This window comes from Pyrgilauda ruficollis, unplaced genomic scaffold, assembly GCF_017590135.1.
Source record: "Pyrgilauda ruficollis isolate IOZ18807 unplaced genomic scaffold, ASM1759013v1 scaffold210, whole genome shotgun sequence".
Classification (NCBI taxonomy): domain Eukaryota; kingdom Metazoa; phylum Chordata; class Aves; order Passeriformes; family Passeridae; genus Pyrgilauda; species Pyrgilauda ruficollis.
The window spans coordinates 116,176-130,827 of NW_024520319.1; the positions used below are offsets into that span (position 1 = coordinate 116,176).

The 14,652-nt window shown below is 62.9% G+C and overlaps 3 protein-coding genes across 5 annotated transcripts; 2 read left to right on the plus strand and 1 right to left on the minus strand.

Moving 5' to 3' along the window:
• Window positions 1-100: 100 nt before the first annotated feature.
• SAR1A (secretion associated Ras related GTPase 1A) lies at window positions 101-4,535 on the plus strand. Its single transcript, XM_041468086.1, has 6 exons — window positions 101-271; window positions 1,079-1,198; window positions 1,673-1,738; window positions 2,133-2,236; window positions 2,721-2,852; window positions 3,449-4,535. Exons 1-6 carry the CDS (start codon window positions 214-216, stop codon window positions 3,563-3,565), a joined length of 597 nt encoding a protein of 198 aa, XP_041324020.1. The 5' UTR covers window positions 101-213; the 3' UTR covers window positions 3,566-4,535.
• On the plus strand, window positions 4,411-7,095 carry TYSND1 (trypsin like peroxisomal matrix peptidase 1). The gene is made up of 5 exons (XM_041468070.1): window positions 4,411-4,415; window positions 4,974-6,026; window positions 6,116-6,249; window positions 6,330-6,515; window positions 6,610-7,095. Exons 1-5 carry the CDS (start codon window positions 4,411-4,413, stop codon window positions 6,819-6,821), a joined length of 1,590 nt encoding a protein of 529 aa, XP_041324004.1. The 3' UTR covers window positions 6,822-7,095.
• Window positions 7,096-7,561: 466 nt separating this feature from the next.
• On the minus strand, window positions 7,562-13,492 carry SPOCK2 (SPARC (osteonectin), cwcv and kazal like domains proteoglycan 2). 3 transcript variants are annotated; one of them, XR_005955215.1, is made up of 12 exons: window positions 13,137-13,488; window positions 10,860-10,868; window positions 10,616-10,661; window positions 10,223-10,337; window positions 10,049-10,151; window positions 9,857-9,965; window positions 9,661-9,780; window positions 9,356-9,574; window positions 8,528-8,590; window positions 8,258-8,395; window positions 7,939-8,175; window positions 7,562-7,804 (listed from the first exon to the last, which is right to left on the minus strand). XR_005955215.1 is itself a non-coding variant. In XM_041468115.1 (12 exons), the coding sequence occupies exons 1-11, from the start codon at window positions 13,380-13,382 to the stop codon at window positions 8,030-8,032; spliced, it is 1,314 nt and encodes a 437-aa protein (XP_041324049.1). In that variant the 5' UTR covers window positions 13,383-13,492; the 3' UTR covers window positions 7,562-7,804; window positions 8,013-8,029. The 3 variants fall into 3 exon arrangements, 2 of the variants coding, with proteins under 2 accessions (XP_041324049.1, XP_041324048.1); XM_041468115.1 differs by having other exon boundaries at window positions 8,013-8,175; window positions 13,137-13,492; XM_041468114.1 differs by having other exon boundaries at window positions 7,562-8,175.
• Window positions 13,493-14,652: the final 1,160 nt, after the last annotated feature.

A 14,652-nucleotide genomic window follows, 5' to 3' on the forward strand; every position in this document is an offset into this window, starting at 1 on the left:
CCAGGCCGCGCCGCCCGCCCTTGAGGCCGGTCCCCCTCAGCCCGGTGGCCCCTCATCCCCTGTCCCCTTCGCCCCCGTGCCCCTTGGCCCCCGCTGCCCCCGTCCCCTCCCTTTCCCGGCACCTCCGATCCCCCCGACCGCGGCTCCCTGTGGGCACCGACGCTTTGTAATCGGGGTTTGGGGTTTGTCCCCGCAGGCATTTTATTTCCAGAGATGTCTTTCATCTTCGAATGGCTCTACAACGGCTTCAGCAGCGTCTTGCAGTTCCTAGGTAATGCCTCAGCAGCCCCCTCTGGGTGGGTTTGGCTTCTCCCGTTGCCAGCATCCCATAAAAGTCGGGTTCGAGGTGGTGTGCGGCAGCTCTGGCCGGTGCCGGGCCTGGTGAGGAAGCTCTGTGTCAGTAAAGAGGCTTTCATGCTGCTGCAGAGAAACTTCGGGAGCATTTGGAGGCGTTGGGCTCCCACTCAGGTGTTTCTCTTGCCCTTGGGAAGCCTGAGGGCAGCTGGGCTGTCCAGCCCCAGGCTGAGGTGCTGCCTCCCCATCCTCCTCGTCCTCCTTCCAGAGTGCTGGGTTCCAGTGGAACTCCTTGCTGGAGGACGGGGTGCCCGTTCTCTAGAAGGGAGGATGAGAGGGACTGGGGGAGAAAAGTCTTTAGGAGCTCTCCTGGGGCAAACATGAGAAAAATCAGTTATGCCAAGGAAACAATGCACTGTTCCCTGCTTGGCACTTTTTCCTGGACAACCCACTGCTATTCTTTTACGAGTGTGTTCAGTTTTCACATCTTTTGAGGAGACAGATTGATCTGTAATACTCTGCTGCACTCTGTCCTCTGCTGCTAGGGTGGACCAGAGGAAAGAATGGGATACAACACGAGCTTAGGAAATGTCCCTTGCTGTAAACATGCCTTGGAAAAAGCCTGCTTGAGCTGTGTGTGTTTTCCCTGCTGCCCCGTGTCCATGCTGGAAGTGTGCACAGGTGGCAGCAGAGCTCTGGGAAAGGCCTTCCCCAAAAAAAGCAGCGTGGCGTTCCGGGTGAGCCCGCTGGAGTTTTCCTCTTGCTTTGTTCCTTCTCCTGGCAGGTTTGTACAAGAAGTCTGGAAAACTGGTGTTCCTGGGCTTGGATAATGCGGGGAAAACCACTCTGCTGCACATGCTCAAAGATGACAGGCTGGGCCAGCACGTCCCCACACTACATCCCAGTAAGTGTCCTGGGAAAAGCCTCCTGGCGTGGCTCTCCCTCTGGAATTCTGAGGGCAGGGTGTAGGAAGACACCTTGGTGGCAGCTCTGCCTGGGGGATTTGGGGGTCTCAAAACTTGAGCTGAGGTTGCAGCTGCAGCGTGGCTCCCCAGGCTGAAGTGGATCTGTGTTTTCCTCTCTAGAAATGCCCAACAACTGGTGTGGCTCAATTAATAGAAAGGGAAGATTTTCCTAATGAAAAGCCTAATAAAGCATAATAATTGTGGGTTAGAAAGCTTCAGTGGGAAGCAGGAGAAATTATTTTCTGCTGCTCACGGTTTTGGGAAATGCCTCCATTTCAGCCACTGAATTCCACAGGAAGTTCAGGGAATTCCCTATTGGAGGGGCGTGTGTGAGGCCAGCATGAATGCCTGAGAAGTTCTGTCTGTCACAACTTCCCTGTTTCCCTGAATCCCACCTGTGTTTTCCATTTCAGCATCAGAGGAGCTGACGATTGCTGGAATGACCTTCACGACTTTTGATCTGGGTGGACATGAACAAGGTAAGGAAAAAATTACCAAAAAATTGATCCTGATGAGTGTCAGCAGTTAGCAGTGCCTAATTATTTTGTTGCCTGGATTTATTTATGGAAAAACACGTGGAAGCAACCTCCTGGCTGTAGGATTGCTTGGAAGGAAATGCTGCCAGTTCGTGCCCTGCTGCCTGAAGTATTTTTAGCTGTGGAAGACTCAGATATAATTTAGTTTGGATAATTGTTGGATTTTTAATTCTGTGCTTTCTAGAGGTTTTAAACACAGGGTTTTTGCCCTTTTGTACACAAAACTATTGGAAGGAAGACACCCTGGCTAAAAAGGCAGCCATGGTTGCTGAGGTTTGGTGGATTTTTCCCTGTGTGGAGATTTCACAGGGCCGTGTTTGTCCCTTGTGTTTTCCAGCTCGCCGGGTCTGGAAAAACTACCTGCCTGCCATCAATGGGATTGTCTTCCTGGTGGACTGTGCAGATCACTCACGGCTTATGGAATCCAAAGTTGAGCTTAATGTAAATACACTTCTCTTCTTTCCCTTCTCCAAGACCTCTGATCAGATAAATTATACATAACAGCTATCTCTCCCAGAGCTGGAGGAGCCTGGATGTCCTTGCTCTGGGTTGGCCACAGGCACTTGGGTTCAGGGGAGGCTCAGCTTGGACAGCAGCAGGAATTTCTGCATGGAAAGGGTGCTCAGGCCTTGGCAGGGGCTGCCCAGGGAGCTTTGCAGTGCCCATCCCTGGAGGTGTCCCAGGAAGGGCTGGAGGTGGCACTCAGTGCTCTGGGCTGGGGACAAGGTGGGCATTGGGCACAGCTGGGACTCCATGGGCTGGCAGGGATTCTCCAGCTTCAGGGATCCTGTGAGTCTCCCACGGGAGTATGGAAGCCTCAGAAACGAGCCCTTGTTGGTCACAGAGCTCAACCAAAGCCATTTTCTTCAGGCAGTGACTCCTTTTTCCACCTCTCTGCTCAACTCTTGTTGGCTCTTGCACACAGGCATTAATGACAGATGAGACAATATCCAACGTGCCAATCCTTATCTTGGGAAACAAGATCGACAGACCAGAGGCCATCAGCGAGGAGAAGCTGCGGGAGATCTTCGGCCTCTACGGACAGACCACAGGAAAGGTAGGGAGGCATCCAAACCTCGGGTTGGCACGGCCAGGGGAGAGCTTGCCTGCTTCCTTGCAGCTTGAGCCCTGCTCGAGTTGGTGCTGGGAATTTGACCACTAATTGGTCAAGGTGAATCAGTGATGATAATGATGGTGTGCCTGAAGGGAGCCTGGGAGAGGGAGACTGTTTGAAAGCCATGGAGTGGCGGGAGGACAAGAGGGACTGGCTTCCCACTGCCAGAGGGCAGGTTCAGATGGGAAGTTGGGAAGAGGTTCTTCCCTGTGAGGGTGGGCAGGCTCTGGGACAGGGTGCCCAGAGAAGCTGTGGCTGCCCCATCTTTGGAAGTGTTCAAGGCCAGGCTGGATGGGGCTTGGAGCAGCCTGGGACAGTGGGACCAGGCAGTGGGGTGGAATGAGGTGATCCTTAAGGTCCCTGCCAACCCAGACCTCTGATGCTGCCCTTGGGCAAGTTCTGAGCTGCTGGGATTGTCCAAAACGCAGCGCACACACGAAGGGCCTGCGAGAGGAGCTCCCCAGGATGGCTGTGGCTCGCTGGGCGCTTCCCTGAGGGCGCCAGGGGTGCAGGTGTGACTCCTGTTTGGATTTCCCCAGGGAAATGTGCCACTGAAGGACCTGAACGCTCGCCCCATGGAGGTGTTCATGTGCAGCGTGCTCAAGAGGCAAGGCTACGGTGAGGGCTTCCGCTGGCTATCGCAGTACATTGACTGACACTGGCACGGACACGAGAGTTTTACTCCTCTGGACTGATCCTGTTCACTTCAGCTTCCTATGGACTTTTCTATTAGAACGTGGAAGGCTTTCCAAGCGCATCCTGGCGTTGTCCAAGAGACTCCTGGTTTCCAGCTGCCCCTATGGCACAGTGGTGACAGCACTCTTTTCCACGCGGCGGGGAGGCGGCGCCGTTCCTGAGTTGTCCCTGCCCCTTGGGTGACAGCGGGGCTGCTCCAGCCTGGGAAGGCAAAGCTCTGCACGCTGCAGTGTAACAGCTGAAAAAGAGAGCACGTCTCACCACTGTGGTTAATTGACTTCAAAAACAAACAAACAAAAACAGAAAAGGAAAAAGCAATTATATTTTTTAAAGAAAGTGTTAATGTAAATGGCGTCCCTTCTAACTTTTTAGTTTAACGTTCATCTTGTTTAGTCCAGAGTCTGGTTTAGGGTTTTTTAAAAATATATTTAACGGTATTTAGGTATTTCACAAATTACTGAACCAAGGTATCACGATATTAGAAGTCCTCAATAAACATAGCATTTGGGCTTAACTGAGCTGTAGGGTGGCTGTGCTGTGTCACGCTGACCGACGACGGCGAGGTGCCGTTGGGACTGAGGTGTGCAATCCCAGCTTCTTTAGTTTACAGGGATTTGGTTTTTTTTTTCCTATGTGGGGAGGAGCACCTGGTGCAGGTGTTGGGGTGGTGTGCAGTGGGAAGGGGCTGCCTGGTTCCCCCTCGGGCCAGACCCTCCGCTGAGGCTGCTCTGGCCGCGCCATCACAGTGTGAACCACGGAGCTGTTTGGGTTGTTGTAGCAAGGAAGTGTTTGACATTTGCATATCATGAGGTGATTAATGTAGACTAAACCGGTTTCTTTTATACTCTCAACGGACTTTTTTTTTTTGTCTGAAGTTTCATTGCTGTCTGGCACTCATTTTCAGTTCAATAAAGACATGTCTTTCTCCTCCGAAGGGGCAAGGAGCCTCAGTCTGGCTTGGTGTTTGCTGGGCCTTGGGGCCTTCAGAACACCAGCCACAGAGTTCCAGAAGCGTTTGGACAATGCTCTCAGGCACAGGGTGGGATTCCTGGGGCTGTCCTGGCAGGGCCAGGAGCTGGACTCAATCCTCGTATCTTCCAATCAGGATATTCGTTCAGTGATTCCATGGTTCTGTGACCTGCACGGTGCAGCCAGAGAGGGAAACTGAGGCAGGATGGAAGAGCCGCTTGCCTCTGGGCTGGCAAGCAGGGAGAGCTCCTGGATTGCAGGGGCTTTGCACTTGGTGTAAGGAACCCACAGCGAGACCAGCCAGCCAGGAAGGGGCTGGGGGGAGACAGGGACGGGGGGCTTCGCCTCTGACTCCCGGTATTCGGGGGGATTTTAGCTCTCCCAAAGGGATTCTCCCAGTCCCGGAACTTCTGCTGGAAATAAAGGCTTGGGACTCGTTTGTGCTGCGGGAGAGGCGGGAAGTGAGCGTGGCCGTGTGGTGTCGGGGCCGAGGGTCCCGAGGGGCGGCTGCGGGCCGCCGGTGCCGGCTCTCCGAGGGCGGCGGGGCTCCAGGGGCGGCTCCAAGCGGGCCCCGCTCTGTCCGGGGAGCGGGGCCGGCCCGGGGCCTCGCACCCCCCGAGAGAGCCCCGCGGGGGCGTGCCCGCCACGTGCGCGCCCCGCCCCAGCCAATGGGGAGGGCGCGGCGCGGCGCGGCCTGGGCGGCGAGGCCGGCGGGCTGCGGGAGCTCGGAGCGCGGCTGCTGGCGCTGGTGCCGTGCGCGGCGTTCCGGCGGGCGCTGGAGCGCGGCCTGGGGCGGGCGGAGCGGTGGCGGTTCGGGGCCGAGGAGGAGGCGGGCAGCGAGCCGCGGGCGCTGCCCTGGTTCGCCTGGCTGCGGGTGCCCGGGCTGGACGCGCCCGAGGGCGGCTGGGCGGCGCGGGCCAGCGCCGGCTGCCTGCGCAAGGGACAGGCGCTGCTGGCCTGCGGGTCCCCCTTCGGGGACCTGTGCCCCGAGCTCTTCCTCAACACGCTGAGCCGGGGGGTGGTCAGCAACCTGGCGGGCGAGGAGAACGCCCTGGTGCTCACCGATGCCCGCTGCCTGCCCGGCACCGAGGGCGGCGCCGCCTTCGTGCCCTCGCCCGACGGGCCGCGCGTGGTGGCCGTGATCGCCGCCTCCTTCTGCTGGAAGGGCGCCGAGTGGGTCGGGCTGACGCTGCTCTGCTCCCTGGCCGCCATCCTGCGCAGCAGCGCCGCTGTCCTGGGCGAAGCCGGGATCGCGGTGCCGCCGGTGCCGGCGTGGGTGGCCGCGGTGCCGGCGAGCAGCGGGCGGGACCCGCTGGGCTGGACCGCGCTGGTGGAGTGCGGGGCGACCTGGGGCTCCGGGGTGCTGCTGGCACCGAGGATGCTCCTCACCTGCCGGCACGTCGTGGAGGCCAGAGCCCCGCTCCGTGTGACACCGGCAGCCGGCCCCGGCCAGTGAGTGCGGCTGTGACCCCCCAGCCTTAACCCCCCCCCCGCGACCCTGCGTGTCCCCCGCCGTGACATCTCGTTAACCGTGTCCTTAGGGATGCCGCCGTGCTCAGGGGACGCGTGGTGTTTGCCACCGAGGAGTCGTCCCCCTTCGACGTGGCCGTGGTGGAGCTGGAGGAGAGCGTGCCAGGCTTTGTCCCGCCGTGCCTGGCCACCACCTTCCTCCCAGGTGAGCGCTGGGGGGACACGGGGTGCTGGGCAGGGGCTGCCTCGCCCCCTTGCACCCACCTGCTGCCTGTGCCGTCCCAGGAGAAGAGGTGAGCGTGGTGGGCTTCGGGGCGCTGGGGCCGGCGTGCGGCCCCTCGGTGACAGCAGGGATCCTCTCGGCCGTGGTGGCGGTGGCCGGGCGCCCCGTCATGCTGCAAACCACCTGTGCCGTCCACGGCGGCTCCAGCGGCGGCCCCCTCGTCTCCTCCCGCAGCGGCTCCCTCATGGGTAAGCAGGGGTGTCCCCGTGGGCAGGTGTGGGGGGTCCCGTGGGTGTCCCCCGGCCGGACCCCGTGACGTGGGCGCCACTCCCTCCCTGCCAGGCATCGTGGCCAGCAATACACGGGACACCGCTGCGGGGGCCACCTACCCCCACCTCAACTTCTGCATCCCCATCACCGTCCTGCAGCCCCTCGTGGCGCGCTACCGCCGCACCGGCGACCCCGCTGCCTTCGCGGGGCTCAACCGGGTGGGTGAGGGGGTGAGGGCGACTTGGCAGCTCCAGCAGCGGCCAGGATTCCCCAGCAAGCTCTGACCCCCTCGCGGGGGGCTTGTGCCAGGGACCGAGGTGCCAGGAACCGAGGTGCCAGGAACCGAGGTGCCAGGGTGGGGCTGCCACATCCCCTCTTCGCCCTGGTGGCACGGGGCCCAAGCGCCTGGACTCCACAGAGCCGGTGGAGCATGGGCACCCTGGGCCAGGGGATATGGCACGGTGCCTTTGAGTGCTGCTGACAACCCCAAAATGGGGAGGTTTGGGGTCTGTGTTACTGTTTTCTTTTCTCCCTGGGGCCATAAATGCTGTGAGTTGAGGCCCTGGTGTCCCGTGTGCTGAGTGGCTGCAGCGGGGGGAGGGGTGGAGGCTCTCACTGGGGTGTGGGTTGGGTTCTGGGGGGGCAGGTTGGTCCTGTAAGGGATATTCTGGGTCAGGGATAGGATTGGTTTGGGTCTTGTTTGGGGTTGGGGTAAAGCATGGGGAGGGAGGGCAGTTCCGAGTCCTTCCACGGCTTCTGACCCCGTGAAAAGGGAAGGTTTGGGGTCATGGAGAGGGTCAGGAGCTGGGGAGGGGACACATCCCTGGGGAGGGAGGCAGTTCCAGCTTCATGGCAGCAGAGTGCAAGAACCAAACCCAGGGCACTGACAGTGGGGCACTCGTACCCTAAGCTGCTCCGCGGTGCCCGCTCACTGGAGGGCACAGCCCCACAGCACCGCGGCACCCCCTGCCCAGGAGAGCCCTGCAGGGCCGGGGGTGCCGGGGGAGGAACGGGCGGGCGCGTGTTTGACACAGCACGGGGTATTTATTTCACAGCCGCTACACAACGCCGGGGGCCGGGGCAGCCACGCAAGCACAACATGAGGGGGGATGCGGGGAGGACAGGGGGCAGCTTATCTATAAGGGGATTTCTTTTTTTTTTTTTTTCTTTTTTTTTTTGTTGTTGTTTTTTCCTTTTTTTTCCCACTTTTATTAGCGCCATTTGCCCGGTTGAAGACCACGCAGCAGCACACTAGGCCTACAAGGCTCTACCCAAAAAAAAAAAAAAAAAAAAAAAAGCTCAAATTCGCATAAGAGCGGCCCCCCCCGCCCCGCTCGCCCCCTCCCCGGGCGAGCGCCCCGTTGCCCCGTCCCACACGGGACCGGAGGGGGGAGCACCCACCCCATGCCACACCGGCAGCGGGGGAGTCACGGGGACCCCCAGCTGGGGGGCTGCCTCCCGGCCGTGCCGCCCACCGGGCTCTCCTGCTCCTCTACCAGATGTAGCCGCCGTCGTCGCCCTCGCCTGCTTCGCCCTCCTCTTCCTCGCCTTCCTCGCCCGCCTCCTCCGGCTCCTTCTCCTCCTCGTCCTCCCAGCCCACGCTGCTCCCGAAGTCGCCCGAAAACCCCGTTGCTTCATCTGGAGGGGCGAGCGGCGGAGGTTCGGGGGCGGTCCCGGGCTGCGGCCCCGTGCCCAGGCGGGCGCTGCCCGCAGCTCTCACCGCAGTCGGGGCTGCCGTGGCCGCGGGTGCCCGTCAGCTCGGCCCCGTGCTGGTCCACGCACCAGCACTCGCCGCCGCCCGGCTCGCACTGTGCCCGCCGGTAGTAGCCATCCTCATCGCAGCTGGGGATGAAGGTGCCTGCAGGGAAGCGATGGCCCCCCACCCCCCCAAACACGTGCAGTGCCAAAGCCCCCCAGGGAGATCCCCATCATCCCAGCCCGGCAGCGCGGGGCACTGCTGGGGGAAAGGGCCCTGGGGTGCCTCACTCACCCAGCTTTTTTTTGGTTGCTTCTTGGATCTGGATCTTCTCCAGCTCCCTGAGACAGGGTGGCTCTGCAGCAATGCCACATGTTGCTCTTAGGGCAGGCAAGCAGCCCCCCAGAGCGCCCACACAGTGCGCGCCCCCAAACCCACAGCATTCATCCCTGTGGTGTGCGTCCCCCAGAACTTCATGTTCCCCCATGGAGTGCATCCCCCCAGACCACACAGCGTGCATTCCCCATGATGGGCATCCCCACGATGTGCACCCTCCCTGGCCCATGGAGTACATCCCCAGCTCCAGTGTGTATCCCCCTGGCCCATGGAGTACATCCCTAGCTCCAGTGTGTATCCCCCTGGCCCATGGAGTACATCCCCAGCTCCACAGTGTGTATCCCCATGGAGTACATCCCCAGCTCCACCATGTGTATCCCCCCAGCCCATGGAGTACATCCCCCAGGACGCAAATCCCCCTTAACCCAAGATGTGCTTCCCCATGACCCACAGCATGCATGGTTTCCAGCCCCCCCAAACCCTGTGGTGTACCTCTCCCCCTAAGGCAAACATCCCACAGCCACCCCAAAGGCACAGCAAGGATTGCCCCTTACCCCATGACATACCCCATGATGTACATCCCCCACCCCCCAGTCCCACAGCATGGGATGGATCCCCACAACCCCACGAGGTACAACCCCGATCCCACAGCATGGATTCCCCAATCCATGGCATGCATCCCACAGGACACAGATCCCCCAGCCCAGCCCCACGGGGTGCATCCTCCTGGCCCCGTGGTGTCCATCCCCCGGCCCCTCAGCGCCCTGTCCCCGTGTCCTGACGCACTTTCCCTCCAGAAGCAGAAGCACCACTCGGGGGCGGAGACGCGGCCGTCCTTGGAGGTGTCGCAGGAGTTGAAGAAGGCGCGGATGCACACCTCGTACTTGTCCAGGTTGATGGCGGCCAGCTCGGCCGCCTCCAGGAAGAGGTCCCCGCTCGTGTCCAGCCGGGCGAACATCCACCCCACCGCCTCCTTGCAGGTGGCCGCCACGCTCCTCTCCAGCGCTGCAGGGCAGGATGAAGCCCGTGGCTGCCCGGCCCCCCCGGGGACAGCAGCCCACGTTCCCTCCCTGTGTGGCAGGGACAGGTACCAGAGGTGGGGCTGGCGGGGAGCCCGCCGGAGCCGTTCTGCTTGGCGTTCTCCCGCAGCAGCTGGAACCAGTCGCGCAGACGGTCACCCAGGTCGGCCAGATCCTGCCCGGTGCACAGTTCTGGGGGGTCCAGCGGGGCAGCGTCAGGCCGGGCAGAGCTCGGGGACAGTCCCCCGGTGCCCTGCACCCCACTCACCTTGCTTGCTGTCGCCGGCAGGGCTGTGCGGGGTCGGGCAGGGGCACTGCCCCTCGCACCGCACCGTCAGCTGCTTGCTGGCTAGGCACGCCTGCTGCTCCAGCTTGCACTGCGGGGCGGCAGCGGGACGTCGGCGGGGGGACACAGGGGGGACACGGGGCCCCGTCCCCGCGGCGGTGCCGCCGTCCTTACCGCCGAGCTGTAGGTGTGGCCGTCGGAGCCGCAGACGGCAGCCACCGGGGCGGCGTGGCAGGGCTTGCAGCCCCCGTGCGCCTTGGGGCCCAGCGGCTTGATCCTGCACGGGGCGAGAGGGTGCTGAGCCCCGCCCGGGCCCCTTCCCCCGCCGCCGCTCGGCCCCGCTCCTACCTGTGCTCCAGCTTCTTGCGGCTGATGCACATGGCGCGCTGGTAGCCCTGCGCCACGCACACCTTGTGCCGGCTGCACTTCACCTTCTGGCAGGGGTCCTTGGTGGTGTCCAGGGCTGCGGGGCGGAGAGGCACTGGGGCAGGCGGGGACGCCCCAAGGGAGCCCCGGCAGCGCCGGCCACCAGCCGGCCCGGCACAAAGCGCCATTCAGGCTGCAGCTGGGCAGCCGCCTCGGCACCAGCTGCTGCTTCCCGGCTCGCACCGACCCCAGCGCCGCTCCGAGTCGGAAGGGAGAAGCCCGGGGGTGCAAGCAAAGAGTGCGACCCGCCCCGACCCCCCATACTGACTGGCACCGAGCCCACTGCGCTCCATCCCAAACCCATCCCAGCGGTACCTTCATCCCCGGGCTGGTTGTCCTCCCAGCTCTTGATGTAGTCATCCTGCGAATTGGGGAGAGCCTGCATGAGCGCAGGTGGCGGGAAAGGTGACACCGGGCCAGGCGTGCCATCAGCCCGCTCGGGGCCGCCGGTGCACGCACCCCCTGGGCACCCCCACAGCGGCAGGGCAGGGAGCAGGGACGGGGAGCAGCTCCCCCCACAAGCGGGGTGTCACCCCCTCGGCAGCCCCTCGAGGCTCACCTCCACCTCCTGGCGGCACGGCAGCGAGACGGCCCAGCCGGCACCGACAGAAGAAAAAGACAGAGAGAGAGAGAGCCCACCGTCAGCCCCGGGACAGCCAAAGCCCCGCTCCCGACCCCAGCCCACAGTGACAGGCACCCTGTGCCAGCGGGACACCCCGACCTTCCGGTGCCCAAAGCTCTGCCACCAGCCCTGGATATCACTGGCACCGACCATCAACGTGCTCCCCCATCTCTGCCTCTAGACCTGTAATCCTGGACAGCCTTTACACAGGATAAAGCCTTCCCCCATCAGCCAGCTGGGAAAGGCAGGGAATAGGGACGGAAATGGCATCGGGTGGAGGAAGCCCTTGGGAACCCAGTGAGGACCTCAGGGGATCCCCATGGTGCTGCCACCCCGGTTCTTCAATCGTGAGCCCAGAAGGAGTGGGCCAAGATGGATGTTGCTCCCTGGGGAGGCAGGACTGCTCCCACAGGACTCCGAAAGCATCCCGGGGGTGTGGGGGAGTAGCAGGGACTCAAACCCGCCCAGCAGGCAGCATCGCCCGCCCCACGGGATGCTCCGGGGTGAGCTTTGCGATAAGGCAGGAGCATCCCTGCCGCCCTAGGGAGGGTGGGCAGGGTTTGGGATGGCAGCAGGAAGCAGCGGCACGGGAGGCAGCTCTGGAGGGGATGTCTCGCTCCAGCACGGCGGTGTTTGCACCGCAATCGATAGCCGCGTTCCCGTGCCGTGATTGGTAACACTGCGGCGCCCGGCAGCTCCCTGCGGCGCGGGTCTCGCCACGGCCGCCGGCCTCCTGCCCGTGCATCCTCCCTCCGGCGCTGCTCAGTCGAAAACCCCACAAATCCATGGATTTGCTTATTAATCCAAGCTACCCGCCAGAAGGGCTGCAGCCCCCCCAGCGCGGCAGCCGTGCCACGGCAGGGTGGGCCCGATGTGTGCTGCCAGCGCCCGGGGATGGGCATCCCTGCATCCCTCCTCGGCCCTGAACCCCGGGGATGGGCATCCCTGCATCCCTCCTCGGCCCTGAACCCCGGGGATGGGCATCCCTGCATCCCTCTTCGGCCCTGAACCCCCCGGGATGCTCAGTGCCATGGGGGCACGTCCACAAGTGCTCCCCTTGAGCCCCTGCAGCCATCCGAGGTCCCAGGTGCCCAGTGCCGGCGTTGGCCAGCGGGGGTGTTGTGGGCAGGGGTCTCCAGGGGAGGAATTTACACCTTTGCACCCTCACCCGTGCTCTGCCCCCCAGCTGGTTCATTTTGGGGGTGGTGCCCCCTGCCCTGCCCTGCGGTGGGCACACCTCGCTTGCCATCATCCATCCATCCCCTCCTCGCTGTCAAGGTGAACCCGAGTGTGCATCTGAACAAAGACCACAGGGGCTGGCTCGGGGTGGGGGGGGCGGCTCGGGGTGTGCCCCCTCCCCTCCCGGCGGCTGCAGGTGTCCTGGGTCTCCCCAGGATGGGGCTGCAGCACCCCCACCCTGGAGGACACGAGCAGGAGATGTAAAACGAGCCCAGGAAAAACCCCGACTGCCCCATAATTTTAAGGGCTGCAGCTAAATGCCATCGAGGCTGTTCACAAGGGCTGTGTAACAGCGAGGGGTGACAGGATCCCGAGCCCGGTGTGCCAGGTGTGCCAGCGCTCCTCCATCAGTGCCTGCATCCTCATCCTCCCTGCCTCATGTCCCCCAATCCCCAGGGGTCGCCACCCCGCGGAGGCAGCGCCGGCCCCGGCTGCGGCACCGCGCGGGGCTCCGGAGACACCCCGCGGGGCTCGGGGAGCGGAGTCCCGGGGGATGCTCGTGCCCTGACACGGGCTGGGCTGTCACCGAAGGTTTCAGGCCACGGCGCAGCCCCCGCAACGGGCGGGTGGGCCCTGCCTGCACCTCCATGCGGGGCACGGGGAGAGGGTGCAGAGGACAGCACCCCCGGTCACCGGAGAGAGTCGCTTTGGCATCAAGCCCTGGCCATGGAGGCATTGCCATAAGCCACGCAGCTTTGGCGTCGGGCAGGGAGGCGGCGGCGCTGCCGGAGCCGGTGAGCATCCCCCGGGTACCGGGGCCACGGAGCATCCCCCGGGTACCGGGGCCGGCAGCCGCCCACGGCCGCGGCGGGATGCGGGCACCGCCGAGCATCCCCGGGCGTCCGCGACGGGGCCGAGGCCGGGGAGGGTCGCGCTGCGGCAGCCGCAGCGCCGGGGCGGGGAGCGCGGGGAGGGGGCTCCCGGTGCCCGGCAGCGCGTCCCGTCCCCCCCGCCCCGCTGCCGGCGCGGACTCACGTCTCGGAAGCGGTTCCAGTGCTTGATCCTGCCGCCGTACTGGGAGATGGACGAGAGCCACTGCTCGTCCTCCATGAAATTGCCGGGGCTCTCCCCCGCCGCGGCGGGCCCGGGGCCGGTGGCGGGGCCGGCGGCGGGCCCGGGGCCGGCGGCCGCGCCCGCCGCACCTGCGCGCCGACACCGGGGCGGGGGAGCCGCCGGCACGGCTGGGCACGGCCGCAGCACCGGCCCCGCTTCTGCCCCCATCCTGCACCCTCGTCCTTGACCTGTCCTCGTCCCGCGTCCCTCATCGTGCACCCCGCATCTCCTGCCACAGCCCCATCCTGAAGTTCTCGTCCTGCACTCCCGGTCCCTACCGCGTCCCCATCCTCCATCCCCGACACACCCCCTTCCCGCATCCTCTATCCTGCATTCCTCGTCCTCTTCTGGTATCATCCCACATCCCCCATCCTGCATCACCTGCCACACCCCTATCCTGCACCCCTCATCCATGGTCGATACCGAGTCCCCATCCTGCATCCCCCATCCCCATCACATATCCATTCTGCATCCCCCATCCTGCATCCTTGGCTCCCACCCAGTCTCCATCCCACATCCAATGTCCTGCATCCCTTGGTCCCTGCCAGGTCCCCATCTCACATCCCCCATCCTGCATTCCCTGTCACATCCCCATCCAGCACCAGTCACGCCACATCTCTCATTCTTACCATCCATCATGCATCCCCCATTCCTTCCACATGCCCACCCTGCATTCCCAGTCCCTACTGCACCCCTATCCCACAGCCCCTCATCCCTGCCATCTCCCATCCTCCAACCCCTCTCCCTGCGATGCCCACACTGTGGTCCCCATTTCCTGGCCATCCCAGCACAGCATTTTAAGGCTCCAGGGAAGACTCCCCCCTATCCCAAGGTTTTTGCTTTTGGATTGTCTCCTCTTCTCAGCGGGGTGAAATCAGGGAAGGCAACAAGTGACAGCTCACCCCAGCTGCAGCTCCTTCACAGCTTCAGCTGGGGATGCCACAGCACACATCCAGCTTCTCTTCTCCCTGCCAGGATGCTCAGGATGGGAAAGATAACTGCCAGCAAACCCCAGTGATGCCAGGCAAAAGATCAGAATCCTTAATTCTGCCTGGGGAAGGAGGTGTGAAATGAATTTTGCTGTGCCAGGCTAGAGCAGTGGGATAAGCTGCTTACCAGCGAAATTCAACCAACTTCCCAAAGAATTGTCACTAAAACATGTTTACACAAGTGGGAAGAGGAGGAGTATGCTCCAATTGTCAAAAACCCGTGTTTGCCTCAACTTCTGGGTGAGAGTCGTTAAGAACTCATCAGGCAGAAGCTTCCCAAGGTGCATCTCCCCTTTCCTGGTGGCTGCGTGAGCAGCTCCCGGGTCTGTTCCAAAGAGATTTGCCAAGTACCTCTTCAGGCTGGCGGAAAGATGACAGCAACTGGTGTTAAGTGCTCTCAGCACCTCCCCGTGAGTGCGTGCTGTGCTCTGCTCCCCGAGGGAACCGTT